The 27685-nt window shown below is 36.6% G+C and overlaps 1 protein-coding gene and 1 long non-coding RNA gene across 2 annotated transcripts; one reads left to right on the forward strand and one right to left on the reverse strand.

The window, feature by feature from the left end:
* On the reverse strand, positions 1-11577 carry LOC140153753 (uncharacterized). Its single transcript, XM_072176606.1, has 7 exons — positions 11465-11577; positions 8409-8493; positions 7814-7879; positions 6335-6466; positions 5920-6127; positions 4841-4982; positions 1-1082 (listed from the first exon to the last, which is right to left on the reverse strand). The coding sequence occupies exons 1-7, from the start codon at positions 11485-11487 to the stop codon at positions 368-370; spliced, it is 1371 nt and encodes a 456-aa protein (XP_072032707.1). The 5' UTR covers positions 11488-11577; the 3' UTR covers positions 1-367.
* Positions 11570-27157, forward strand: LOC140153761 (uncharacterized). The gene is made up of 3 exons (XR_011859141.1): positions 11570-11674; positions 25172-25348; positions 27001-27157. It is a non-coding gene; the product is annotated as an uncharacterized lncRNA (long non-coding RNA).
* The last annotated feature ends 528 nt before the right edge of the window (positions 27158-27685 follow it).

Below are 27685 nucleotides of genomic sequence, written 5' to 3' on the forward strand. Positions count from 1 at the left end.
ACAGGCTACACTATAAGTCTGAACTATATATAGTTTGGCTGAATGATGTCTGATTTTCCTAAAGCATGCAGAACCCTGTTTTGTGTCTATACAGGTCTTGTTTAAAAATCCAAGTAGTTTACATAGCTTTAAACAACCATACATCTAAAATGGGCCATTCCAGTTGAAATCCATAGACCCCTATGGAAGACATGACCTTAATCTCCCACATAGGGAGTGTGGATTTCAAAAAGGATCACCTGAATGGGTGACTCCATTTGAAATCTACACCCCTTGTGTGGGAGGTTAAGGTCATGTCTTCCATACAGAGTGTATGAATTTCAACTGGAATGGTCCAATTCCATAACATTTCTACCATGCAAATTTCTTAATCATCCTCTTGTACCACATGAGATTTAGTGGCATCTCTGGCCATCTTACGGGCCAGGTATCTTTCCCTTGCCGTCATCACAGATACGCCTTCATTCCTTTTGGCAAATTTGGAAGATTCCTGTTCTGATTTCTCTGTTTCCCCTTCTCTCTTTCTCTCAGTTCTTTTGCTCTCTGGATTTGATTTACTACCCCTTTCTCTAGGATCTCTCACTTTCTTATCTTCATCACTTGAACTATCTCTGTCTTCATCTAGTGATCTGTCTTGTTTCTTGTCTCTTTCCACTCTATCCCTCTCATCTCTATGTTTGTCACCTCTTTGTCTCTCATCTGTTTCCTTAGTCCCGCTTCTTCTAGAATCTTTATCATAATCCCTATCCTTTTCTTTCCTTCGTTCATCTCTTTCTCTCTTATGACTTTTGTCACTATCACTATTTCTGTCCCTGTCTTGTCTGTCCCTATGCCTGTCTCTACCATGTCTGTCCCTTTCTCTGTGCTTGTCCCTGTTGTCTTGGTCTCTATGTCTCCTCTCATCACTACCATCATCTCTGTCTCTACGTCTGTCTTCCCTGTGGTTCCTAGAGTGTCTGTCATCATCGTCTGTTCTCCTGTCTCTCTCTCTATGATGTTCCTGTCTTTCGGTATCCTCCTCACTTGATGCACTCCTATGCCGATAATTTCTTTCTTTCTTGCTCTCTTTTCTATCATCATCCCTGGATATATAAGAGAGAGAGAAAAATATCAGGATATATTTCTTACAATGCTTCTGTAGCATCACAAGGTTAAATACTACAGTTTCAAAAACTTTGATATCAAACTATACATGTATCAGGGTATAATTAAAAGTCTACCTTTGAGATGGACATAAAATGTATAATCAACCAGCGACAGTATAAGTGAACTCTGTTTAAACCAATTCTAAGTAAAATATGATGTCATAATTGGAGTTGATCCCTTAAAATAAAAGTGGATTGTTTTCTGGGTAATTCACCTTAATGTCATGATCCCTTAAGGATACGATACATGATTTACCGACAAGTGACTCATTTCGGAATGCGATCATGAATTTTGAAGAAAAAAAGTTTCCACAGGCTTCGTTGGGACTCGAACCAGCGATTCTAAACATCCTTCGATTACGCGTCTAGCGCTTTACCGCTCGGCCACCGTGGCAGTTGAGCGGATGAGTGTAATGATAAAAGATAAATCTCATAATGCCATCTGTAGCCTTTTGTTTACTAAAAAAGACGCGTTTTGTAAAGATAGATTAGCCGTTTTATGCATAAATAGCACGAACGTTTGGGAAAGGTTTCAAACAAATAATAAAGACACTGATGTGATCATGAAATTGCGTAAGTTGGGAATTATCTGCGTCGCAATGTTTTGTTTTGGTTTTAGAATTTGACCTTAAAATTTACGACTTCATGACATTATCATTCGAAATCAACAAAAGATATTTCAACACTATATGTCCTCATTCTTTCTCTAGAATGTTTTGTACATGTATGTGAAATAGCTCAACAATGGTTCGCTGCATAATGGTAAAAATAGCCTTGACCTAAAAAAAGGGCGAGAAGTACCATATTTACGGATTCAGGCTAAATTTAAAATTGATATAAAACGTTTGTTTTTTGATCGATTACAAAAATTAATTTTTATCGTATAAAGAAATTGTATCTGGTGTGAATTACACTACAGTTTTTATTCCTAGGGCTCTTTGACTTCTTCAAATAATTTTTTTAATGATAGAGTGAATCCCCTGGCCCTCTATAATTACGCACAAAAGATCGAGTCCCCTTAAATCTAGTTGCAGGTATGTGCACTGAAGCTTGCAATCTAGATGTGGTATGTGTATTCAGCATCGAAGTGGTTACGTAATTCTCTTGGTTACCGGATCACGCTATTTTGATATGCCTTCAAGTGCCATATACTTTGTGTGGTGATTGTTTCGATCGTGGTTCATAACTCAAGCGCGTGATCCCGTTGACATAGTAACATTACGTAACTTCGATACTGAATTGTATGTATTGGTCAGACCTGGATTCTAGGTCAGCCCATTTCTTTTGTGGACAATTCTTTAGGTATTGTCAATATTCAGATTTTTTGTGTGTCATGTAAATTAGTTTCTGGCTTGGTGGATGCATGTTCACAGAAAATCTGGGCATTCAATTTTAACATCTGATTGAGATAAGATCTGCTGCCTATTTCACTGAAGAAGTGAAATGTTGTTTTATTCAGCATGATGGATATTTCTCTATACTAACATTGTATGGCTAAAAGGCTTTACCAGTTTGCGATGCTTCATACCGAAAGATATACCAGGTCTTATGGAAGCTTAGAATCAGCAATAGAAGCTAATTTGTGCCTTGTGTTGAGTCGGGTTTTGCGAAGTTTAAAATGGTCGTCGTGGTTGAAGCTGACACTTTGACTTTTCCAACTTTGTGAGAACCATGCTGGTTTAAGACATTGTTCGTGTAAGTAAAATAATATTGTTTATAAATTATAAAGTGGAATTAATGATGAATTAGTTATTTAAAGAAAGCTTTGCTTGTGATAATTCAAATTATTGTTTTGGCGGGAAAATCAAATTTAGATTTTCATAGTGTGATAAATTTTGTGTTCTGCATAAAGTTCCAAATTGAACATTATTAAGTGCTGAACATATCATGTAATTTTGTGTCGAGATTGACAATTAAAATCATCCTGCGGTAAAGACATGAACTTCAGGAATTTAAAGGATATTTATAGATCTAGCGTGTGTGAATGTTGTAAGGAAGTTCCATATCGTTCATTAATCAAAGAAAGAAGTCAGTAGTAAATTCTGTGGCTCATTTGGAAATATGAAATAGTCTTCCAGATAGAATATTGTGTGAAGTTTATCATATGAACTTGAAAACAAATCCTAGTCACGGATTCATTAATTGTATTTATACAGCCGTACATGTGTGTGTATACTCTACTCTTGGACTTGGACGTGGGAACTGGTTTTTTCGCCGATATTCTCCATTCCATGTTGGTTGAACTAGGCGTGGCTACTTGTTGTGGCATAATTGGGAGTGGATTCAACGCACTGTATAACTGCCAACGTTGTGATGGAACTCTAGACGATTTAACGATATTTTTTTATCGCGAGTGATTTAAATTGAGTATACTCATTATTTAGTTTCATCTAACTGACTAGTCATACTATATTTAATCGTTATTGCCATTGTGATATTTTTTTTTCATGCGTATAAGAGAACTGTTTTTTGAAGTATTTATTACAATCCTTTTGTTGCGTGACATTATTCCGTCTCTTTGTTCACATTATTTGCTGTGTGGCTTTTGCTTAGCGTCGGTTGGGAATTTCAGTCCAATCCTGACATATGAGTAATGGAATAATTCATTGGTAGATCATCAGCACAGTCATCTTTGGAGCCTTCATTTCATCCTTCGTAAGATGAGCACCCCATATTTGTAGTCCTCTGGGAAGAGGACTATTGGAAAAAAACACCTGAAGCTGCAGAACAGCTTTTCACTGGTTATAGATGCTTTGAGGTCTCTTGTATTACTAATTTTACACAACCATTTTGAAACCAAAACTAAGGTGTGTTACATATAAAATGCTATCTCTCTGCCACTCTTGACTTGGACTTAAAATGTAAGTTATGTTATTGTGATTTAATGACAGGTATACAGTGCTGTCTGTTCATATCAAAATTGATTGCACTGAAATTGAAATTGATACTATGGTAATAATTAAGGCCATCCTTTGCTATACCGTGTCTTGTCTCAATTTGAGAGTGCCATCAGTGTGTTTGTGTGGTTGCATCGCTAGTGCAGGATTAGTAGCATGCAAGATTCAAACCTGCCACTGCGAAATATGCAGGTGACATCTGGATCTGGATCTGGATACGGTTGAGTCGGCAGCTTCAACTAGCAAAAGTCCTACTATCGCCAACTTTGGTGGAATTACTTAAGGTCAGGTCGAAATGTGCGCGCGATTAATGTGAGAGTGTGCGAAAAAAATGATTATTTTGCGAGCCGCCTCTTGAAACTGGGTAGGGTTGGTGCTGTCGTGATGTCTTCGGTCAGGGTGTTCCAGTCTGTAGTCGTGCGTGGGAAGTAGGAGTATTTGTAAACATCCTTAGTTGCGTTGCCCCTTTGCAATTTGGTTCTTGAGTATGTCCTTGTCCTGGTGTCGTTGCAGTCTGTGAGGTATGTGTCCCGGTCAATGCCCACAAGTCCATTCTGGATCTTGAACATCATGGCAAGTCGTGCTTTTCTACGCCTTTCTTGCAGCGAGTCCCACTCCAAAGTGTTCAGCATACTGGTTACACTGCTATCTCTCTTGTAGGTGTTATTGGTAGTTCATGGTAGTTGTTCTTGTAGTTGTACATTACTCTCAACTTGAGACAAGACAGTACTAAACCAGAGTATGGTTTAGAATTTTCACCCAATGTTGTTGTTTATTTTTTATTAAATAAAAACATACCTATCAGTACTTGCTTCTTCTTTGACAGAGACAGGCTTCTGTGTTTCACCCTCCTGTTGTTTAGAGCCCTCCTCTACACTAGTGGTTTGAGACAGCAGATGACGATAGAAGCCACTCAAATCTTTTTGTTTGGTCACATCACCTATATCAACATGAAGGAAAGAATTAAGTGTCAAGGTGCATTTCATGATTTCATCATATTCATTTTTACGTATGGATTGATCTAGATTGATGACATACCTACTTCCAAAATTTCAGCTGATTCTGATTTTGTGTTTGTGAGCTTTACATAATTACATGTATTACACCGCTCAATAGGCCACTGTACACACAGAAAATACAATTTGGAGAATTTCACTGGCCAACAACCAAAACCAAAACCAAAACCAAAAAATAAAATAAATAAAATAAATGGTATGTGTACATACAATGTGTAGTCCAAGGCTTCAATATCTCAACTTATTTGGAGGTTAAGGTGGGTAAGGTTGTGGATCACAAAATGCCTCTTTAATGTACATAAATGTAGAAATTGTTATCACTGCAATAGCAGAAATTCAGGAAGATTAATGAATTTGTTCATTTTCACTTGCATGTTTGTTTTCCCTCACATATAAGTCATCAAAATAAGCAGCAAATTGTCCTGATTTACAAATTCCTTAAACTGAGACCAACTACCATGTGAATACAAATAATCTTGTGTACATGTACAATGTATATCATTTGGTAGAGTTGTCATTGAATAGGATCCTCAAATTAGTCATCCTGTCAATCATATGACGTCATCAGTGAGAGATATCCCGATTGTAGACAAGATATCATCACAGCATCACCATCTGCTGAAGACGCTAGTCGAACTAGTGAAAACGTTCCAGGTGAGCGAAAAATAGTGTAGTGTTGAAGTTAAACTCTTCAATCATTAGTTCAATATACTTCTATTTCAGGGTAGGTGGTCCTATGAATCATGTATTAACAGTTAACACTAAAAATATAAACCAGAGAAAGAAAGTTTTTAAATATGATATCAAAGGAAAGAATAGTATTTTATGCTTCTGATCTCATCTAGGCACAGTTAGACATACCTTCCATCTCAGCTTCTCTCCTCTCCCGCTCCTCCTCTTCTGCTAATTCTTGCATCTTTTTCTTGTATGCTGATGTGACAAAGGCTTCTTTGTCTGCATACTGAAGACCCTCTTCTTCTCTCTCTTGCTGTACCTTGCGCTCTTGTCTGCGTTCCTGTTCTCGTTTACGATGAGCTGCTGCTTTCAATAGTCCTTCAATGTATTTCGGCTAAAAAGAAAGTAAAATTAAGTCATTTAGGATTTTTTAGTTAAAGATGCTGATATAGATACAGAATATTACACATCATACCTATTTCGCATTACGCATTTTGTCAAACAATCACTTTTCACTTAAATCAAACAATCGGGGCTGAAAATCTGGACTTGATAAACCAATCAATGCGTTGACATTAAAATAAGATTTGCAACATCTTACCTTCTGGTCTTTATCTTTGCCTTTCTTTGCTATAATGGTTTCCTTCTTCTTTCTTTCCATATCATCATAGATACTGTCATATTCATACACAGTAGGATCCTGCTCCAGCGCCCTTTGAATCTCCAGTTGTGTCTGCAATGATTAAACAAAGACAGGCAATCATGTAAATGAATATCATGAAATGTTGCTGACCTGAAGATGGAAGAAAGATTAACACTCTCTCCACTATTATTCTGTACTTTCATAATTATACTTATCATCATCATGTTTGGAGATACAGTAAATAACAATATCTACATTACTGCCTCAAGTAAGGCATATATGGACTAATAAGTAACCTCATCTTTCCCTGATTAGTAATCAAAAAGTCACAATGAGTAGCGAAGTAACTTCTTTTGGCTCTTTACTTCTCGAATAATACTTGCTACCTGGCTTTTATTATTTGGTATAATATTTTTTTGTTTGTTCCTGAGGAAGAGCAGTACATGTATATATCTGTTTGAAATAATATCACTATTTCCTTGTTAACTTGTGCCTGCTTCTCACTTTTAACCCGTTTTGTCTTGACAGTACATGTACCTGCTTTACAATAATTTTCTGTACTACTCTATGGTACTGTACTTGACTGTTTGACTTTAGTATCTTCAGGGAAAAAAATAACCGAAGGCAACAGCTGCCTTGGAGTGCCCCATGCCTTTGCCTTGGTGCCTCTCAAAATGTGTAACTTTGTGTGTATTCTTTAGCATGTGATTGCCGGGGTGCCCCAGCAGGCCTTAGCAAAATTGCCTGGCTGCCCTCGCAAATGCCAAAATGAACTTTTTTCCTTGAGTATCTTTGTCCATGTTTTGCTTGTTCCTCACATCTAGTTGGTATACGCTGTGGTACCATAAATCTTATAGCCACAATCTCAAATTAACTTAGTAAGCCAGGGAACCAGACTGGAATCGGTAGCGTCTGTTGTGAAGGTTCAGCTCGCAATCCTGTGACATTGAATTTTACCACTGGATTTTCTGTGACTGTTAAAGGAGTATTTTGTGATCATAGCATCCTCTTTTTATGACATTTTCAGCAGATATCCAAGAAAAAAGCTTATTCCCAAAATTTCAGTTGATTCAGATTTTGCATTTGCAAGTTATGCATGATTATGTATTCCACTGCTCCATAGACAATACGTTGTAATTTTGTTCTGGTGTACCAGAACGTTATTCAAATTTCACAAATTAAATTTTGCTAAACAAATTAATCGGCAAATTTTTTTTTGTTTGTTCATGAACATGTAGTCAGAGCTTTCCAGTGGTATAAAAAGTGGGAGGATGCTGCTGCGGATCACGAAATACCCTTTTAAGATTATCAAACTTTCAAAGTTAATAGCTGACAGTTTATTTTGTGAAGTGTCAGACTACACAAGAAAGACTTAGCAATAGCATTGTGTTGTAGGTTTGACAGTGTGTACTTACTTTCATATTGTTTCACACTTACTTGTTTCTTCAGTTTTTTCTTGACAGCTTCCTTCTGAATGGATTGGTTAACCGCTTGAGTGGAATCCTGGCAAATGAAATGTACGATGGCATACTCATTGTGAGATATTTAAGTTGGCATTTTGCTTTACTTTACCTACCAAACATAATGTTTTCAAATGCAATATTGATATCAAATAGGATCGATTGAGCCCATGTTTATTGGAGTTTTAAAATACTGAACAAGACGTAGTCAAGTGCTATAGTTTAAATCTCATAGCAAGACCAATATTAAATATTGGGCATAAAGCATCTAGTTTTATCATTATTATATTATGTTTTGGAATTCATCAAAACACAATGACGTATTATATTATTTACAATTTTCACCATTAACCCTCATCCTACTTAGCCACTTTTAATCTTTTATCCACAGGGGTGGTGGTAGGGAGGGGGGGGGGGGGTAAGAATTAATTATCCAGTGACAAAAATGCACTATCAATCATAGTGGCCTGGGCTTTCTTGTTAGTGGCCCAAGCTTTCTTGTGACACAAGAATATCACAGGGTACAAGATACATAATAAACCATTTCTTGCATATCACATTTGGATACTTACATCTTCGTCACTGGAGTCACCAAACACTGACGGTTTCTTGACAAAAGAAGGTTTCTTGCTGCCAACTTTAGTGATGAGCCCATACCTTTGAAATTAAAATCATATAAAATTAAGAAGAATTACACACACTCAAGTTTTTTAATAATAATAATGTACCTGAATGGTTAAATTAATTCCATACTGTGGGGTACTATATTGTATACAACAATGTTCCTTAAGGGATCCAAAATGAGCGTTTATTATGTTTTACGACAGTATTTTTGTGGGACATGAGAGCACCTCAGACCTATCGAATTGCATTCTGAATACTGAAGCATGTCTTTCTGATATCAAATGATTTTCATTTTTTTAAAATCACAATATAATACAAATTTTAGGACAAATTGTAAAAATTTGATATTTGTCAAATTTTTGATATATCAGTCCTCGAAGTAAATTATATAAATCTAATGATATATTCTTAAAGTGTATGTAGCAGGGAGGAAAAGCCGACGGTCAATTGAAAATTTTGACCTTTCATATTGAAGATATGGATTTTTTTCCCAAAAAGACCTAATTTTTTTGGGTGTTTTGGGGAAAAAAAATCCATATCTTCAATATGAAAGATCAAAATTTTCAATTGATCGTCGGCTTTTCATCCCACCTACATACACTTTAAGTATAAATCATCAGATTTATAAAGTTTACTTCAAGTACTGTTAAATATCAAAAATATCAATTTTAATGATTTGCCATAAAATGTGTATTAAATTGCGAATTTCAAAAAATCAAAATTATTTGATATCAGAATGATATTCTTCATATTCAGAATGCAATTCGATATGTCTGATGTGCTCTAATGTCCCAAAATAAATACTGTCCAAACGCTCATACCCAGCCCTTAAGTTTTACTAATCTTGGACTACCGTATCCTCACCTCCTTTGGAAATAAAAATTGGGTCTACAAGTACAACTCTGTTTACACTAACTACATACAGACAATGACCATTCTGCTTTTTGCTGTACACTCGTTAGTCTTTGGATGATTTTAATTTGTTTTACTTGAGAAGTCTTGTCTTGCTTCGAAGAAGTATGTTGAATTCTAGATTTATATTAATAATCTGAAAGATAAAGTATAGAATTTTAAGAAAACAAAAGTGCAGAAGTGTTGTGTATATTATGTCTTCTCAGATTTGATATTGACCAACGTCCAAATTTGGAGACTCAGTCTGAGCTGAGCAACCTTGGAACTAAACTGCAACCAAAATAGTATTAGGCACATTTTCAGTCTTTTTTTCATTAATATTGCAAATTTTACAAGAAAAACATTTCCAACATCAGCAAGATCTGGTTGGTGAACAATTATTGCAACAGTTGCAAGGGCAAAGAGTGAACGTCGAAGTTCAACAACAACAACAAGTTCAACAACAGCAGGAGCCGGCAAGTCAAGCCCCGGTACGGCAGCAAGTTGCTCAACAGCGTGAACAGGTTCAGGTGCAAGTTGTTACGTTAGACAGCATATCAGCCATAGTAAAAAGCTCTGTAAAAGAAGATGTGGGAGGAGTCAAGGAATATTTAGATGAGGCACTCACTGCTCAGAAAGAGCAGGTACCACCCGGTAATAGATGCTAGTAAGGTACAGGTACAGCTTAAGTACAGAGGAAATAGAATCCAGTACGTTTACAACAGTGAACAGAGAGATAAGATTACTGAAGCGATAGGTAAATTCCGTAAAGGGAATGCCCGAGGGGGATTAGCGGATCTGGAAGAAACGGTAGCCGATATAAATAAAAGAAATAAGCTAAAAATAAAGAATCGCTGACAAATCTGATGATGGTTGGAAAGTCATCGAAAGGCATCAAACAGCGACGACGAGAAGAGAATTAGAGCAGCGAAAAGGACAGCAGCTATAAAGTGTAAGAAGACCAAGGCGTCCCGTAGATCAGCCCCGTATCGCCGGGATCAGGGTCAAGAAGGACAAGGACCTGCGGAGACGTTTCCTAACCCAGATTATTTTGGGAGTTCTTTTCGTCGCTATTATCAACAAAATAGACGAGCGGGTGGAGCATTTGGTAACTACCCCATCAGGGACAGGTCTGCAGACTAGGCCTACTGTTTTGCCTGTGGCAAGACTGGACACTGGAGACGCAAATGCCCGGGCTCATCATTCTCATTCAGACCAGTCAAAGAGAGTACCATGGGTCAGTAAAGCAGGAATGGCAAATGGAGGTAGCGCAGATACCCAACAAAGAAGGGAACTGTGTACCAATATGGAAGGTTTCACTCGAGCAAACCGATTATTGGAGAGTCAAGAATTTGTGGGCGAGAATAGGGATACAAGGATGTCCAGGGAAGCAAGTTTTCCGAGTGGAAGTGCCGAGAACTTTGTTGATGAACGGTATGACTCTGAATTTTATTTCTCAAACTTTTTTGATTACGAACAAGGCAGTTCAGATTCAGAACCAATTGTGCGAGGATGAATGAAAGCTAACATTGATTTTTGGTAGGAACAATTATTTTGACGATGCGTGAGATTTTACTCATTTTTCGTGAGATTTACTACCTAGGAGTGAGATAGTTACCTTGGCGTGAGACCGTAAGAAAGTGACCCAAAGGCAATGCGTGAGACTCACGGCCAATGGCAATGCGTGAGAGTTGACAGCCATGATTTTTGCCTCAGCGATTTGAACCGATTGATCAGCTCGACGCTATGCCACTATGGAAATGTAAGTAAACACCGTCTTGTCTATAAATTCAGCTTAAGGCTCTAGTCTGGCATGTCTGGTAACCCATCTTTCAAGTTTCAATCATCATGGTCATATGACATGTGTGTGTACATGTGTAAGCTTAACAAGTTTAAGTCATGACGGATGAGTCATGTAAGTTAAAGCTTACTCATTGTTACTGCCCGGGCTTACTGCTAGTTTTAGAATTAATTTTATTTAGGTCTTCGCGCCGTTACGCGTCTGTTGCTCAAAGCCAAAATGTACATATCCAATTACTGGAAGAATGCAATTATAATTTTAACTCCCATAAGCATACTGAACGCCTAAAAACGTTACCAAATTCTCTCTTACTTTTTTCCTGTGTGAGTTTCCATTGTTTTTTGATGTTTTGCCAGTTTATGAAATTCCGTGTTTAAGGGTGTGCACCACCATTGCACGGGTCATAGTTCATCAATCAGCTGATCGATCATCGACCTTGATGTAAATTGATAACTTCCTGGATGACTCAAAGACGGGTAGAGAGCTGCAAAGCAAAGTATTTACTGATATTTTGTGAGTGAGGTGAGTGATAGGTGTACGTGATAAAAAGATCATAAAATTAAAAAGATGTGCAATGCATGTCTGATCATTCATTGATCATGTTGATGTTATTGTTAAGCTTACCTTTTTTATTTACTACGAGTTCATGTTTGCAGTTGCACTATCTATCTATATGGATCGCAAATTTTCTCATGCACCGTAAACAGAGGGTCGTTGTCAGGGGTGAAAACTCGGCTTGGACAGAAGTTGTATCTGGCGTTCCCCAGGGTACGGTGCTGGGACCTTTGCTTTTCTTAGTTTTTATTAATGATTTGCCCCAAAATATACAATCAGGGGTTCGGCTTTTTGCCGATGATTGCGTGGTTTATAGACAAATAACTAATGAGTTTCATCATACACAACTTCAAGAAGATTTACACACACTGGTGAAATGGCAAGATATGTGGCAATTGCACAAGTCAACATCAAAAAGTGCTATGTTATGCATATCGCATGCCCGTACCCAGCGGTTCGGCTTTTTGCCGATGATTGCGTGGTTTATAGACAAGTAACTAATGAGTTTGATCATACTCAACTTCAAGAAGATTTACACACACTGGTGAAATGGCAAGATATGTGGCAATTGCACTTCAACATCAAAAAGTGCTATGTTATGCGTATAACGCATGCCCGTATCCAGAAATACTATGAATGTGGGAGAAACTGGGAGATACCGTCCTTGCAGATACCAACTGCCACCCTTATCTTGGGGTGAATTTATCCAGTTAAATCTCACTTGGAGTAAACACATAAACCAAATTACATCAAATGCAAACAGAAACCTCAATTTCATAAGAAGGAATCTCTATTCATGCACTAAACAAATAAAACAAACAGCCTATATGTCATTAGTCCGTCCTCTTGTGGAGCACTCATCATCGGTGTGGGATCCACAGCAAGCTGATCTCCCGGCTGATCTCACCAACAAAATCGAGATGGTACAGAGGAGGTCTGCATGTTTCGTGTCAAATGACTATAGGCGTACAAGTAGTGTCACAAACATGTTGAATGAACTTGAGTAGTAGGCCTAGATACTCTCTTCAGAACAGACGTACCGCAAACCGGCTCACAATTCTCCAGAAAGCAAGAATGGGACTCCTGCCGAATGCGAGTCGATTCGGACCCAAGCCAATTCGGCCCCAGTCAATTCGGCCACATGCCAATTCGACCACACGCCAATTCGCCCCTATATAAAACCTCATCAATGAGAAGATGTTAGGCGAAATGAAAGAGGATAATATAAAAAGGGGATATGCCATGATTAAAGAAACTATATAGTCACATGTTTAAGGGGGTACTACACCCCTGGCCAATTTTGTGCCTATTTTTGCATTTTTCTCAAAAATTATAGCGCATTGGTGACAAGTAAGATATGTATATTAAAGGGGCAAGGACTACAACTATACTGCACTGAAAATTCAGCAACTCAAGGCAAGTAGTTATTGATTTATTGATCAAATATTGGTTTTCCCTCATTTTTGACTGTAACTCCAGAATTGTTGTCTGTGTTGAAATACAATTTCCAGTGCAGTAGTTGTAGTCCTTGCCCCTATAATATACATATCTTATTTGTCACCAATGCGCTATAATTTTCGAGAAAAATGCAAAAATAGGCACAAAATTCGGCAGGGGTGTAGTACCCCCTTAATGTAATTTAAAGCATAATTTTAAGAAGTATAATAAATTGTGGAATATATTTTCATGTTTTGTTTGTTGTTGTGAAATCTTATTTGGCATCACCCAGCTCATGAGCTACAGGTGTACGTGATCCACTATAGTGGCTTTCATGTATGTGCATAATAGTAAATGGAGTATGAAAATATAATAATAGTAAATGCATGACTGGCCAGTATAGTCCCACCCGCTTTTGGGTGAACATTTTTCAAAATTGGGGGTGGGACTATACTCAATTTCAAAAAAAAAAAAAAAAAAAAAAAAATTTCTAAGTTTTTTATTTTTTCGGTTTTGTAGTGTCTCTAGAACTAGACCTAAATGCTAGGATCATTTATGGTTGACCTAAAAAAAAAAAAAAATTCAAGATATTTTGTATTTTTAATATGAAAATTGATAATTTGTATTCATGTCATAGTCTATTAATGATTTCAAAATGCATTGAATTTGAATGCATTTTGAAATCATGAATAGATTATGACATGAATACCAAGTATCAATTTTCATATTAAAAATACAAAACATCTTGAATTTTTTTTTTTTTTTTTTTTTTTTTTTTTTAGGTCAACCATGAATGATCCTAGCATTTATTTAGGTCTAGGTCCTGGGACACTCAAAGCTGAAAAATAATAACTTACAAAAAAAAAAAATTTTTTTTTTTTTTTTTTTTTTTTTAATTTCTGAAATTTTTCGAAAAGTTGGGGTGGGACTTTACTCGAAGGTGGGACTATACTCGCGTCAGTACGGTAATAATTGATAATTATTATTATTATTATCATTATTAGGTCAAGTTTTATTATTGTAGAGCACTATAGCAATATTTTGGTATTGTCCACTTGATAAGGTGATTAGCGCATTGTCACTTTATATAAGCTTATATAAAAGCATAATGTCGCAGTAGGTTAAATTCTTTGGTACGTACAAATCACGTTACTGTTAGGTATTTGTTATCAACATGATCAATGGAATCTATCATTTAAAGAGTCGGATAAAAAAAGATAGTAGTTTTCGTGGAGAGTAAATATCACTAGCAAAATCAGATACAAAATCATGATCAAACCGCATAATTCTACAGAAAAGTCATTTTATGTGAATACTCTTGGCTTGCTAGTAAGCTCTAGTAGTTACTTTAATGGATTAGTGTATGAATTCATGAAATTCAGCCCTTACCATCACGTGAAGTAGGCCTAGTTTTTAAAACACGATTAATTAATAGTATTTTATATTTAAAACTTTATTGGAATTGATAGATATTAAAAGCGTAACTATAACAAATTTTGACATGAAATAAAAATGATTTCAGTACCTAGAAATATTTTTTGGCAATGTATTTTCCTTGTGTTTGATTTAAACTTCGATCGCTATTAATATTGACATGCTTATTATTTATTTATTTATTTATTTATTTATTATATTTTCTGTTATACTAAAGGTGTCACTTACGGTGCTGCGGGCGGGTCAATAAAATACAGAAGTTCAGTATACAATTAGTATTATGTACATGTTTAGTCATCATGTATAAGACTTTTGTTAATATCAAATCGCTTCAACGCGTTTAACATAAGCACGTTGGTGGGCAACGGAACCCGTGCTTAACATAGGCGTTGGTGGGGCAACGGAGTATGGACTTGTATTGTGTTAATATTTCACATCGCTTCAACACGTTTAACATAGCAGGTTGGTGGGCAACGGAGCACTGAACTCGACTGAACTTGCCGATTTTGACACGTTTATAACATAATGCACATTGGTGGGCAAGGGAACCCATGCATGCATGTAGTCTATAAGGCACGTTGGTGAGCAACGGAACCCACGTATAGCATGTGCGCGTTCGGGGCCACGGAGTCGGGATTTGTGTTTTATTTGATATCGCTTCAATACGCTTTGACATATGAGCGGGAATAGATGATGTTTCATGCATGTATTTTCGCTATCTACTGAAAATATTATTTAGGGCCCAAGCACAACAGAAATTAATGCACACATTTGGCAGAATGTGTGATAGGAAAAACTTGGTATTATTTTGATATTTCGTGTTTGTTTTGTTTTGTTTTTTCTCTATTTACTGAAGATAGCGTTTTGCAGTGCTGCGCGGCGGCCCTATATCAACTTAATAATAGAACATTGAAAAAAATTAAAAAATCCTACCTTTAATATTTGGCAAATTTGAAAAGTTGAAAAAGCCAAATTTCGGATTTAAAAAAGATTGATAAGACCACAATTAAAGGTTGAACAAGCCGACTTTCAATGGTTGAAACAGTGTAAACATTTACGGCGCAGCAGGTCTATTAAATATAAAAATTAATTCATCACAGCATTTAACATTTTTATCGCGTGTTGGGAGACGGATGATTTTATTCGGTTTATGGTCAACATGAGTTTGTTTTAAATAAAACCACGTGATTAGGTGCTTGATAATTATTTTCTAGGCACAGAATTGCAAAGAATAGTTTGTAAAGTACGATACTTGTATTTAGTAATTGGGAATCAAGAACATTTTAACAAATCAATGTTTTTATCACAACACGTGAATAAAAAATTAAGAGTGCCTGGTGACCTAATCTAAACCTTTAACATTTGCCCTATGAACTTAAACATTCATGCAATATGGCACCTATTGTCTAGACCTAAAATACATTGTTCATGAATCGTAATTTCAGTGATTCATGTAAAGTCCCCTGCCGACCGGGAGTCACTCCACAAAGTAACTTGACATGCATGTGCAGTCGCAAGTCAACATGTGGGTCTTATAAGGGAAAAAAATTACACGAATAGAAATCTTTCAGGGGAAATGTTAATAAAATGAGGGACTTTCGGCGGGCAGATGCTAAAACATTTGGTTCCTTTGAAGTATATATCCTAAAATTTATTATTTCAGTGGCACATGCTTAAAAATGGGATCCGTTTTGAGGGAAAGGTTAAAAATGAGTTCTTTTGAGGGCAGAATCTACAACTTAGGTCTTTTGGTTGCACATGTAGAAACTTTACGACTTTCTGTTTTGAGTGAAATAAAGATATGATAATAGGCTACATCATGCCTGCAGGATATGAAGACGAATGTACAAAGTATATACCTGTGTACGACAATTATGAATAAAGTACTGGAGTAGGCCCTACACATGTCTTCCAAATCTAGGTATATTAAACACCCAGATTTGGAAGTTATATCGATTAGGCCTAATAGGATATGGTCATTTTGTTACAAAAATGTATGTGACAAGACACATTTGCTGAATAGGCAACACTTGCTTTAGCCTGACCCTTTTAAGATTTATCTCATAGGATTAGGATTATATCTATCATTATAAACTTACTATCAATCATAATAGTTTATATACGTTGCTGGTATTAAAAATTATACATACGTCCGATGATGTAGTTTTTGAACCATCCTTCATTCTCGATAGAATTTCACCAAAAGACTCATTATGAATATAACCATGTACATGAACATCCATAACATTTTCCCTTTATTTCTTTCTTGAATGCTTTACCATACCCCCTGGGGAGTTGGAAAGTGATATTCACGCTTTAATGAAGTCCCAATCAAGTCATTTAGATCATGTCAGACTAGGGATGTCATACAAATCATTGTCACTTGTCTAAAATAATTCCATCCTCAGTTGTTTCTATTATTATGTTTCTTTCATTTATTATGCTATGCCATGCTTTTCTGCCCATTATACATCCCATGCAGCATGCACATTGCACATCATATTTCTTTACTGATTTCTAGCACACACCACACCTATATTAGCTTATATTATTGTATTAATCATACTTACCATGCTTACCGCAATGAAAAAAGGGTGCAATCTGACTATTCTGATTTGTAAATGATTGACATTTATTTGATCATGCCGATGAGTATAAATTATGCTACATGCTGCAGTGCATTGTACTGCGCTGGTGCTCCTTTGTTGAAAGGGAAATCCCAGATGACGTCAAAGAGCTATATTACTCTTTTTTTTGGTGAATAATAGCATTTTCATGAATGAAACAGCATTAGCCTATACATAATAACTTTAGAATGTAATATTATCATTACCACAATGAGTAAAATGAGTATATAGGGTGCCTTAAAATGTGACATGCATATGCATGTCTTCCCAATCTAGGTATATCAAACACCCAGATTTGGAAGCTATTATTACTCGGATGTCGTTTGCATGATCAGGCTGGCAATACACATAATTAACACTTGTCTAAATTAATAATTCTATTATTATTATGTTTCTTTCTTTCATCTATCATGTGTATGACTTTACCTTCCTGCTCATCATATTTCTTTAGTTACTGATTTCTAACAAACACCACCGTCAATACCGAGAAAGAAAACTCAAATTCGGATTTATGCGGGCAAAAGTAACCATTTTCCATTTCCGCCCTCGACTCTTCGAGGGGGTGTGTTCGTGAAGGGGTGTGTTGTGTATGGAGTGTGAGGTGGGGTGTGTGGGGGTGTGTGTGCGGGAGTGGATGTGAGAGAACAAATAAACAACCCAAGGTCAATGAGAACGATTATAGAATTACTAGGAGAAAGAAAAGAAAACACACGCGCAAAAGTAACATTTTCCATTTCCGCGCTCGACTCTTCGAGGGGGTGTGTTCGTGAAGGGGTGTGTTGTGTATGGAGTGTGAGGTGGGGGTGTGTGTGTGCGGGAGTGGATGTGAAGAGAACAAATAAACAACCCAAGGTCAATGAGAACGATTATAGAATTACTAGGAGAAAGAAAAAAGAAAACATTTTCCATTTCCGCGCTCAATTCTTCGAATATGCCCATGTGTGTTCAATACTGCTCATGAAAGTGTGCGTTATGTGGGGTGTGCAGTGGCGTAGATTTCTTTGATGGGGGGGTGGAGTTGGGAAAAAATTCTTGGAAGTATAGTCAATCCAGCACCTTTTTGGCAACAGAATAAACTTATGGTACAAATTCGTGTGAAGCGCGCGAAAAATGTTGCTATTTTGAAGCTAAACTGATGAAATATGGTGTAAAAGTAGCATAAATGCGCGCGAAGTGCGCACAAATTTGCACTTTTTCAATGAGAACGATTATAGAATTACTAGGAGAAAGAAAAGAAAACACGCGCGCAAAAGTAACATTTTCCATTTCCGCTCAATTCTTCGAATATGCCCATGTGTGTTCAATACTGCTCATGAAAGTGTGCGTTATGTGGGGTGTGCAGTGGCGTGATTTCTTTGATGGGGGGTGGAGTTGGGAAAAAAATTCTTGGAAGTATAGTCAATCCAGCACCTTTTTTGGCAACAGAATAAACTTATGTTACAAATTCGTGTGAAGAGCGCGAAAAAATGTTGCTATTTTGAAGCTAAACTGATGAAATATGGTGTAAAAGTAGCATAAATGCTTGCTGAAGTCGCACAAATTTGCACTTTTGGGGGCTAAGGGCTGTGCAATAATTATGAGCCCTGGGGAGGCAAGACATTTTGGCGAGCCGAAAGGGGGGGCGGGGGAACGATTTTTGGCACACATTCATGGGCGCCTTATAAATAAAAAGCGCTCTAAATAGGCTTAGGAAAACAGCACAGAAACGCTTTAATATGCAAGTTTTCCTACTCACAACATATATCTAGACCATTTAAGGTTTGAAAATTGGGAACCCAAAAATTTGGCATGTGTAAAGGGGGGGGGCAAAGATTTTTTTGGCGGGCGAGAGGGGGGGGGCAGCGATTTTTTGGCGGGCCGTTCGAAATTTTCACAGCCCTAAAATGGGCAAATAGTATGAGGTTAATTTGGTCAGAAACCCATTATCAGGCGTCAACATTGGGGGATCATTGTATGGACAACCCCCCGGCAAAATATTGGAGGGATTTATCCCCCCATCCCGCCGGATAGCTACGCCCTTTTTACCCCCCTCCCTCCCTCGAGTTACGTACAAGTAAAATGGCGAAGGATTTCCACAGTATAGGCCTACTAGGCCTACTAATGGCAAAATTGAGATGTTGGGTTGCGGTTGGGTACCGGGTGAGTTTAGGTTAAAGGTTTGATTAGGTTTAGGGTTAGGGTTATATTAGTGTTCCAGGTGGACAGTTGGTTCTGAATTAGTGTTTTTACAGATAAGTTGAGAAATGCTGAAAAAACAACTTCCTTTTTAAACCATTATTTTCATGAAAACGAAAGCCATCAATAAATTAAAATATCGTTTAGAATGCAGCCCGAATCTAAACTAAATGATCAATGCACTCCAAAATCTGCTGAACATCCTATACTCTCTTTTCCTCTAAGAACCCCCGGGATCACATCGCATATACATGTAGAGGAAACCAGGGGGACACCCTTTGGCATGTTTGGTGTACTAGATTATTTTGCAATTAAACTGTGGGTTTCATGTCCTTTGTCGCAACAATGACAATTAATCCACACTAGAGCATTTGCTGCCATTGATCCTAGCGCAGATAGAAATACTTTTTAAAGTATTTTGATATGAAATAAATTAAGGATAATGTGCATTAGACTCAAAATTAAAGAGAAAATCATTGTTTGCATTGCATGTTATAGAAATTGCTAAAACGAATTGAACAGTTTTAGGTCAATTGGTTAAAACTCCAATAAAATATTGGAAAATACCACAATTTTTCACTTTCATTTTTTTTATTGCTCAAACAAATCGCCATTTTTCTTATGTATGCCCAGGATTTTTACCCCTCCTCCCCTCTTACGTGCGCCTCAAATGCGTAAGTGAATGAAAATTGCGAAAATTATGGACAGCCCCTAACACGCTGCGTGCAAAAGGGGCAAAATTCACTGCACAGCACCCCACACAATATCTCACAGCTGCTGCTGGCATTTGTCTTTGAAAAATTAAATTTGCCAAAATTGCTTTTGTTTCATTATGTTAAAGATTTCATTATGTTCGCGGTAAAATGAATGATTCGGTTAAATAAAAATACACAAAACTAGCGGGGTTTTTTTCTCTCTTTTTTTTCCATAATAAATTATTACTGGCCATAAGTAATTTAATTATAAAAAGTATGAAGTAGGCTAAGTAAAAATAATTTGTAAAATAAAACATTTCAAAATTATTATAATGGTGGCCTAATATCCGGGCCTAATATACCATAAATTCTTTGTTCATGAAACCTGTTCAAATAACGTACATTAGGATTTAACATAAAAATACATAAGGCGTAAATTTCAGACATATTAAATTAATTATTGTTCGTGAAAATATAAGCTAGTATAATATAATGTAAAAAGTGATTCGGGGGATGATGGGAAACTTTGTATTTTATGCATATGGTACTTAGTCTTTATTACCAGTCGCTTAGTACTAATTTAATTATCCTAACTTCTTTTAATAACGAGATCAAAATAGGGGAAGGTCTCGTGGACTCCTATTTTTATATCGATGCTCCAACCTATACTTTTACTTTTATGAGACACATCTTCTTGGTATCAATGATTATAATATAGATTCTGATATCATTATAGATTCCATTTATTAATAATAGCTTACAGTCAATGATTAATACCAAAGAATTCAATATCCCGGGCAATATCCTAACCATTCGATCGGCTATTGTTCCTGTTGTATAACGTGACATTTCGCTAATCACTTTATTAAGTGGACAATACAAAGATGTTGCCATATGATATCATTTCCTATCTTTTATCATTATTTTATTATAACCTACTATCAATATACAATAAACAGATAAATAGTTCCCACAAACATGATAAAAATGAACTAATTTTGTTATTAGATCAGAGAAGTTAAACGAACAACTATTAATAATAAATAAATAAATATATATTAAATAACTTGATAATAAATAAATAAACAGCATAAAAATAAACAAATAACACATAATAAATACATAAATACATGTAACAGGAATAAAGAGAAGAAATAATATAAACAAATAAATTCTACAATGAGACTTTTATTATAATACTGCTACTACTAATACTAATAATGATGATAATAACAACAACAACAACAACAACAACAACAACAACAACAACAACAACAACATAAATAATAATGATATAAACCGGGATATAAATTATAATAATAACACACTAGTAATATTATAGCACAAATAAAATAATATTTTAATATTGAGGCGGTATTCAATGACGCACATGCATGATTGAAAGCAATTGATCTGGTTCAAAACTGCCAAATCAATCGGATTTCCACAACAAACAAACATGAAAATGTATTCCACTATTAGGCCTATATACTTCTTAAAATTATGCTTAAAATTACATGAAACCGGGCACCTAACCTGTCTTTAATTGTGGTATATCCCCTTATTGTCCTCTTTCATTTTGTCTTTTAATTACATAACATCTACACACTGAAACCCTATGCGGTTTTATACAGGGCCGAATTGGCATGTGGCGGGTTGGTGTGTGGCGAATTGGCGTGTGGGTCAATTGACTGCTATGTGGCAATTGGTTTGGGTCCGAATCGACCTGCTACCCTCCTGCCCCTGCCGGTCGACGACCTCCTTCAGCCACCCCGTCGTCTATCAAGGCACTCACACGCTAACGCCTACCAGATTCCAGCTGCAAATAAGAACTGCTTAAAGCATTCCTTTTTTCCTCAGACCATTTCCGATTGGAACAAATTGCCATACCACATAACCACTGTAACTGAACCCATGAACTTTAAGACCCAAGTACTCAACCACCTCCAGAAGTTCGACTAATTAGCACCATCTGCGCACAACAACCCTGATCGTCTGGCTCCACTTGGAGCGTTGACCAGTATACATCCAGATCCAGATCCAGATAGGTATGAGAGGCAAACCTTATAAGCCTCCAGCATACTTTCCTGCCGCTCAAGACAAGCAGCCCGGTCAAGCGGCAGGCGTTTCAACCAATGACAAGCCTTGATTGTGTCCGTTTGTCTGCAATACGTGTGCGCCACGCCGCTCAGCGCCGGCGGCAAGCGGCAGGGTAGTATGAAACCAGCATCAGTTAACACATTTGCTTGTCAGCCAAATTCGCCTAGACCGGGGCCCGAACACAATATTTACATAAATTTACATAGAAATTGAAAAGGACAGGCTGGTTAAGGAAACCTACATAAATATGTTTTCTAATACATTGTACTTCACTTGACCCAAATATATAATTTTTTATGGTGATATGTCAATCGCATAGAATTTTAGTTTAGAGGGATTTTGATAGCAATTCCATTAAAAAAAGCTGCTATCATCAAAAGCTGAATTTATACTCGATCGCTTTTGCAGAAAAGCGATTTTCACGCATGCTCATTGTTTACTTACATTTCCAGAGCGTCAAGCCGATCAATCGATTCAAATCGCAGAGGCAAAAACGACGTCGCTTTTGCAAGTTGAAGAAAGCTCAACTTCCCTGCGATATCGCTTGACACGTGAATGCGCCAACCAATCATCTGGATCTATTATTTTGCTAATTAATTTACCTTTCTCGATTATTAATTTTGGGTGATGAATTATTCAAAGCAATAATTTAATGACAGCAACTGATGTTTTAAAAATGTATTTTGTGACATTTAGAATATTTTAATTGTCGTCTGCAATCGCTATCTCCGTGATAAGTATAAATGCAAAAGCGACGGGCGATGCATCGCAAAATTCGGCGATTGCCCATCGCTTTTCAATTTAGCGTTTAATCGCAATCGCTCGGCGATCGAGTATAAATTCAGCTTAAGACTAAGATCTAGAAATACCCCCGAGATGCTGTTTTGGGGAATTTTCATAATTTTGCTAGCAGAATCTTTTTGATGAAAGTCAATCTTTGACAAGATGTAACTTTGCTATGGAAAGTGCTATGACAAAAAGGTTTTCAGTTTTGGCTTTCTTTACTCAAGGGCTTTAATTTGATGGCAAATTTGAATTCACCTAGATTAGATAGTACAAATGTATCTTGCATGACTAGCACTAGTACAAGGGTCACTCCATATCATATCAAGGAGGCCCCCCACCTGACCCGATCAGATTTACTGTATTTTACTCATATGTTGTACCTGTAAAAATATTAAAATCCTGCAAATTTGAGGTCTGTAGCTCTTACGGATTTTCTGTGCAGCCATTTAAAGTTGGAGAAGGGGGGTCTAAATTTGGACCCAAAAGTCGCCCTTTAGATATTTTATTTATTTATTTATTTATTATACTTCAATAAATTTCATCTTCGGGAGCATAGACTTAGAGTGTATGTCGGGAGTCTATGCCTTCTTTATAAAAAGAGAGAGAGAGGTCTGAAACCTTGTATTCATACATACAGATACACGCCACACGCTATGTAACAGCGTGCATGATTGGTTGAGAGTCTTTTAATAATGTTACTTGTAATTTTTTGTTAATATTTTGATGAAATAACTTCAAATAAGAATCACAAAATGTTCTGGTATGTATATGAACAGGGTTCATTCATATACTTTCATGACTAAACAGTTGTTTATGCCCTCGGGTTGCAAGTGGCTCCTCGGGCATAAACAACCATTTAGTCATGAAAACATATGAATGAACCCCTAATACACACTAACTGCATGCACAATTTGTCAAAAAGTTAAAAAAAAATCAATTTAGAACTGTAATTGCGCATTGTGTCACAGGCTGGGGTCATTAAATATTCAAGAAAAAATGTAATGTTTTGTAAACTGGCAAGTTTAGCCCCCCTAAATTCACATTTTTGTCAGATTAATTATTTTTTGTTGTCACTGATGCTATATATAGGATAAATACAATGCATATCCAAAAAATTGACCAAGACTACCTTAGGGGTGACATGATTCAGGTTTTCAAAATTGTATGGGATCAATGATATGGACAAGACCAATTTGTTTGTGATGAAAGATACAGAAAGAGATCTTCGAGGCCATATTTTAAGGATCCAAAAGCAACACGCTCGTCTGAACATAAGGAAATACAGCTTCACACATAGAGTGGTGGATCAGTGGATTTTACTTCCCAAGTCGGCTGTAGAGGCACTCTCAGTCAACTGCTTCAAGAATGAAATCGATAAGTTCTTCGAAGCCAAGTACAACAAGTATAATTAATCATTTTTCTAGTGGCTAAATATCCCATGCAGTGGAGTTTGAATGAATGGAGGTGGGCATTATAGCCCTTTATGGTTTAATTGAGAGCCCGAGAAGACCGGTGAATACAGGTGAATGACTATGAGACTAAAAGCCAATGTAAAATGTTGCCGCTCAGCATCACCAAAATCGTATCATGTTGTCATATGTCAGAGCAGCACCACTCCCGAGCATGCAAGTTGACTTGACATGTTGAATTGAACTCCATCGATACTGCCGCTTGGGCAAAGGGGTGGAGTGATCGATATATATCGGGTTGCTGCTGGTCACCGCTAGCATTTCTGTGCAGTACATCTGTTAAAATAAAACAAAACATGAAATTCATTAAATTATATAATTTTGTGGCCTCATTCCCCCAGGGGTTGTACTTGGATTATTTTTCGACGGGGATGTGTGGCTCAAGCTTCTGAACCCATACCCATTTCTAATGGTAATTTTACTGAAAATAGAGACCCATATCTAAGGATTTTCAGGAAATAAGGACCCATATCTAAGGATTTGAGCTTGAAAATAGTAAAAGCAACATGTTTTCCTGCATGTTTTTCACACATAGCACAGAAAATCTAAAAGGGAGACCCATGTCTAAGGATTTTTTCTTCAAAACATAGACCTGTATCTAAGGATTTTTTGTGGAAAATCTACCCATTTGGGCGGCACATGCCCGTATAGCATTTGTACGTATACCCCCTGGTTCATAACACTGGCATGCTTCATTTCAAATTCTTATGTTCACATCTAGTTTTAACTTCTTTGTTACAGAATTCTGAAATCCAGTCTGATGAGAGAACAGATACAATGTGAGCATCATGTATACCTGTACAATGTTATTTACAGTGCTGGGTGTGATAATACTACACTTGTCATCATTTGCTAATGCCATAGATCTGAGTGACTTCAACATCAGCCCACCAGACATCATTTATAAACAAAAACTTGGTATGTATTCTGAGGTCATCATACAGTTAATTCCTACATTTTGCTAAAAATGGTCTCAAATTAGTTGTCTTTCCATAAAAAATTAGAATAGTTTTTGCTGTGTAGGATGTTTCGTTACCTTGGTAACATATCAAAATAGGACAACCCCATTAAAGGGGCATTTCGTGATCCACAGCCTCATCCCCCACTTTTTTCAAAAAAGTTGAGATTTTTATATCACTGGAAACCTCTGGCTACATAATATTTATGTACAAAATATTTCTTGCAGATTACTTCGTTTTGCAAAGATATCGTGAAATTTGAATTTCGTTCTGGTGCACCAGAACGAAATTACAACGCATTGTCTATGGAGCAGTGTAATACACATAATCATGCATAACTCACAAACGCAAAATCGGAATCAACTGAAATTTTGGGAATAAGCTTTTTTCGTGCATATGTACTGAAAATGTCATAAAAAGAGGATGCTAGGATCACGAAATCCTCCTTTAAGTTCTATTGAGTACATTTAACCTTGACAATTGTCAAGAAAGCAGGCTAGATACATGTATAGTTAATATTATTCTTTTTCTGAATTTCTTGCAACAAGACAAATAATTTGAGATCATTATCATCAAAATCAGAGCAGAATTTATTTTTGCCCCCTGCGGAGGAAAAATTGGACCAAATGACATCACAATGTTACTCCTTTGCCCGTAACTCCATAACCATGATACAAATGTACATCATAGATTGGTCAAAGTATACTTTTTTTGAATGCTTATTTGCTAAAGAATCAGATTGTGTGGGTTTTGAACAGGTGTGGGTAATTTTGAACTTGACCCTCTGTGCAAAGTTCAATGACCTTTTCCCTCTAAATGTAGGTACTGTTGAAATGCCTCCTTAGCCTAGATTAATCAGCACTATAATTATGTACTATTATTCTGCCAAATATGACAACTCTAACATGATTTGCACAATTGTAGTGCAAGTGAACTGAAATCAACTGCACTAGTGTGTAGATATCCACAAAAAAGTTATTCCCAAAAATTCAGTCAATTCCGATTTTGTGTTTGTGATTTATAGATGATAATCATGATATGTGACCCCTCGGCACAACTGAGCCCTGAAGTCGCCAATCATCATTTTTGAGATTTTCAACCAAAATATATTCTGCTTGAAATTAGCTTTAAAATGATGTATATCATGTCTATATAATAGTACTTGAAGTAGTGAAAAATCAATAAAACAGTCAATAAATCCTTTGTTTCCTATTGTTTATTGTTAAGTTCGATGGAGCATATCAATAGTGGCACTGGCGACATCCGGGCTCAGTTGTGCCGAGGGGTCACATATGTAATGTATACATTGCTCCATATAGGCCACTGTGCTGTAATTTCATTCTGTAAACAGAACATAAATACAAAGTCCATGATATTTTTGATAAGTGAATGAATATGCAATAAATTGTTTTGCACACAAACATTATGTAGCCACTATCCCAAGGATTGTGGTGGTATCAAAATGTTTGCTGATGCTATACATGTACATATTTATCAGAGCAAATCAAAGGTCCAAGTTTAATCTCTTTGTTGCAAGTTATCAAAATAAATATCAATTACTAAATGTTGTTACGGTAATTATAATTGTCTTTTGCTCTTTTTCTCCATTAGGTTTATCATTTGGTGTTATGGCTGGACTTATTGTGTTAATTGTTGGATTAGCAATCTTTGTATACAAACCAGTGAAGAGGACTCATCTGAGATTAACAGAGTAACAGAACATAGACCTTATGCATCCGGGAAAAGCAATATACATGATACATGCACCAGTGAAGCAGTATAGCAGAAATGTGCTATCTACATGTATCAGGCTAGAACAACAGTTTTGAGAATGACAGTTTACATGTACCTTAAACTGTGTTTTTAATTCTTAATTTGGCTCTGATATTGCAATGTGTAATACGTACGCAATACAATATTGTAGAAATCGAATATCAGGACCTGAGCACTTATTTCAAGTCTGTTTGGGTTAATGATAGTGATATTGAAAATCATTGTGTTGTGTTCGGAGACCTGTGTAGCATTCATAACATTTGTTGTATAGACACTTACCAAGTTGAATCTGGGATGAAGGAAGACTGCATGATAAGGACAATGTATTTGTCAATATTTATAACATACTTGCTGGGAACTTTGATAGACTGGGGTCAGTGCTGTAGTTCCATAGCACAAAGATATGAAGGGGAAGTACAATTTGTACTGCTACATGAAGATGCTCAGCCTCCAGTCTCATTCAATTCATATTTAGTCAAGAGAGGTAGAGTTGAATTATATTACAATGGGACTTGGAATGCTG

Source organism: Amphiura filiformis, chromosome 1 (assembly GCF_039555335.1).
Source record: "Amphiura filiformis chromosome 1, Afil_fr2py, whole genome shotgun sequence".
Classification (NCBI taxonomy): Eukaryota; Metazoa; Echinodermata; class Ophiuroidea; order Amphilepidida; family Amphiuridae; genus Amphiura; species Amphiura filiformis.

Coding starts and splice junctions, on each gene's coding strand:
- LOC140153753 (XM_072176606.1), bottom strand. CDS start 11,487: ATGGAAACTCACACAGGAAAAAA. Junction 8,494..11,464: donor GAAACTCACACAGGAAAAAA/GTAAGAGAGAAT, acceptor TTAATTTCAAAG/GTATGGGCTCATCACTAAAG. Junction 4,983..5,919: donor GAGAGAAGCTGAGATGGAAG/GTATGTCTAACT, acceptor ATGTTGATATAG/GTGATGTGACCAAACAAAAA.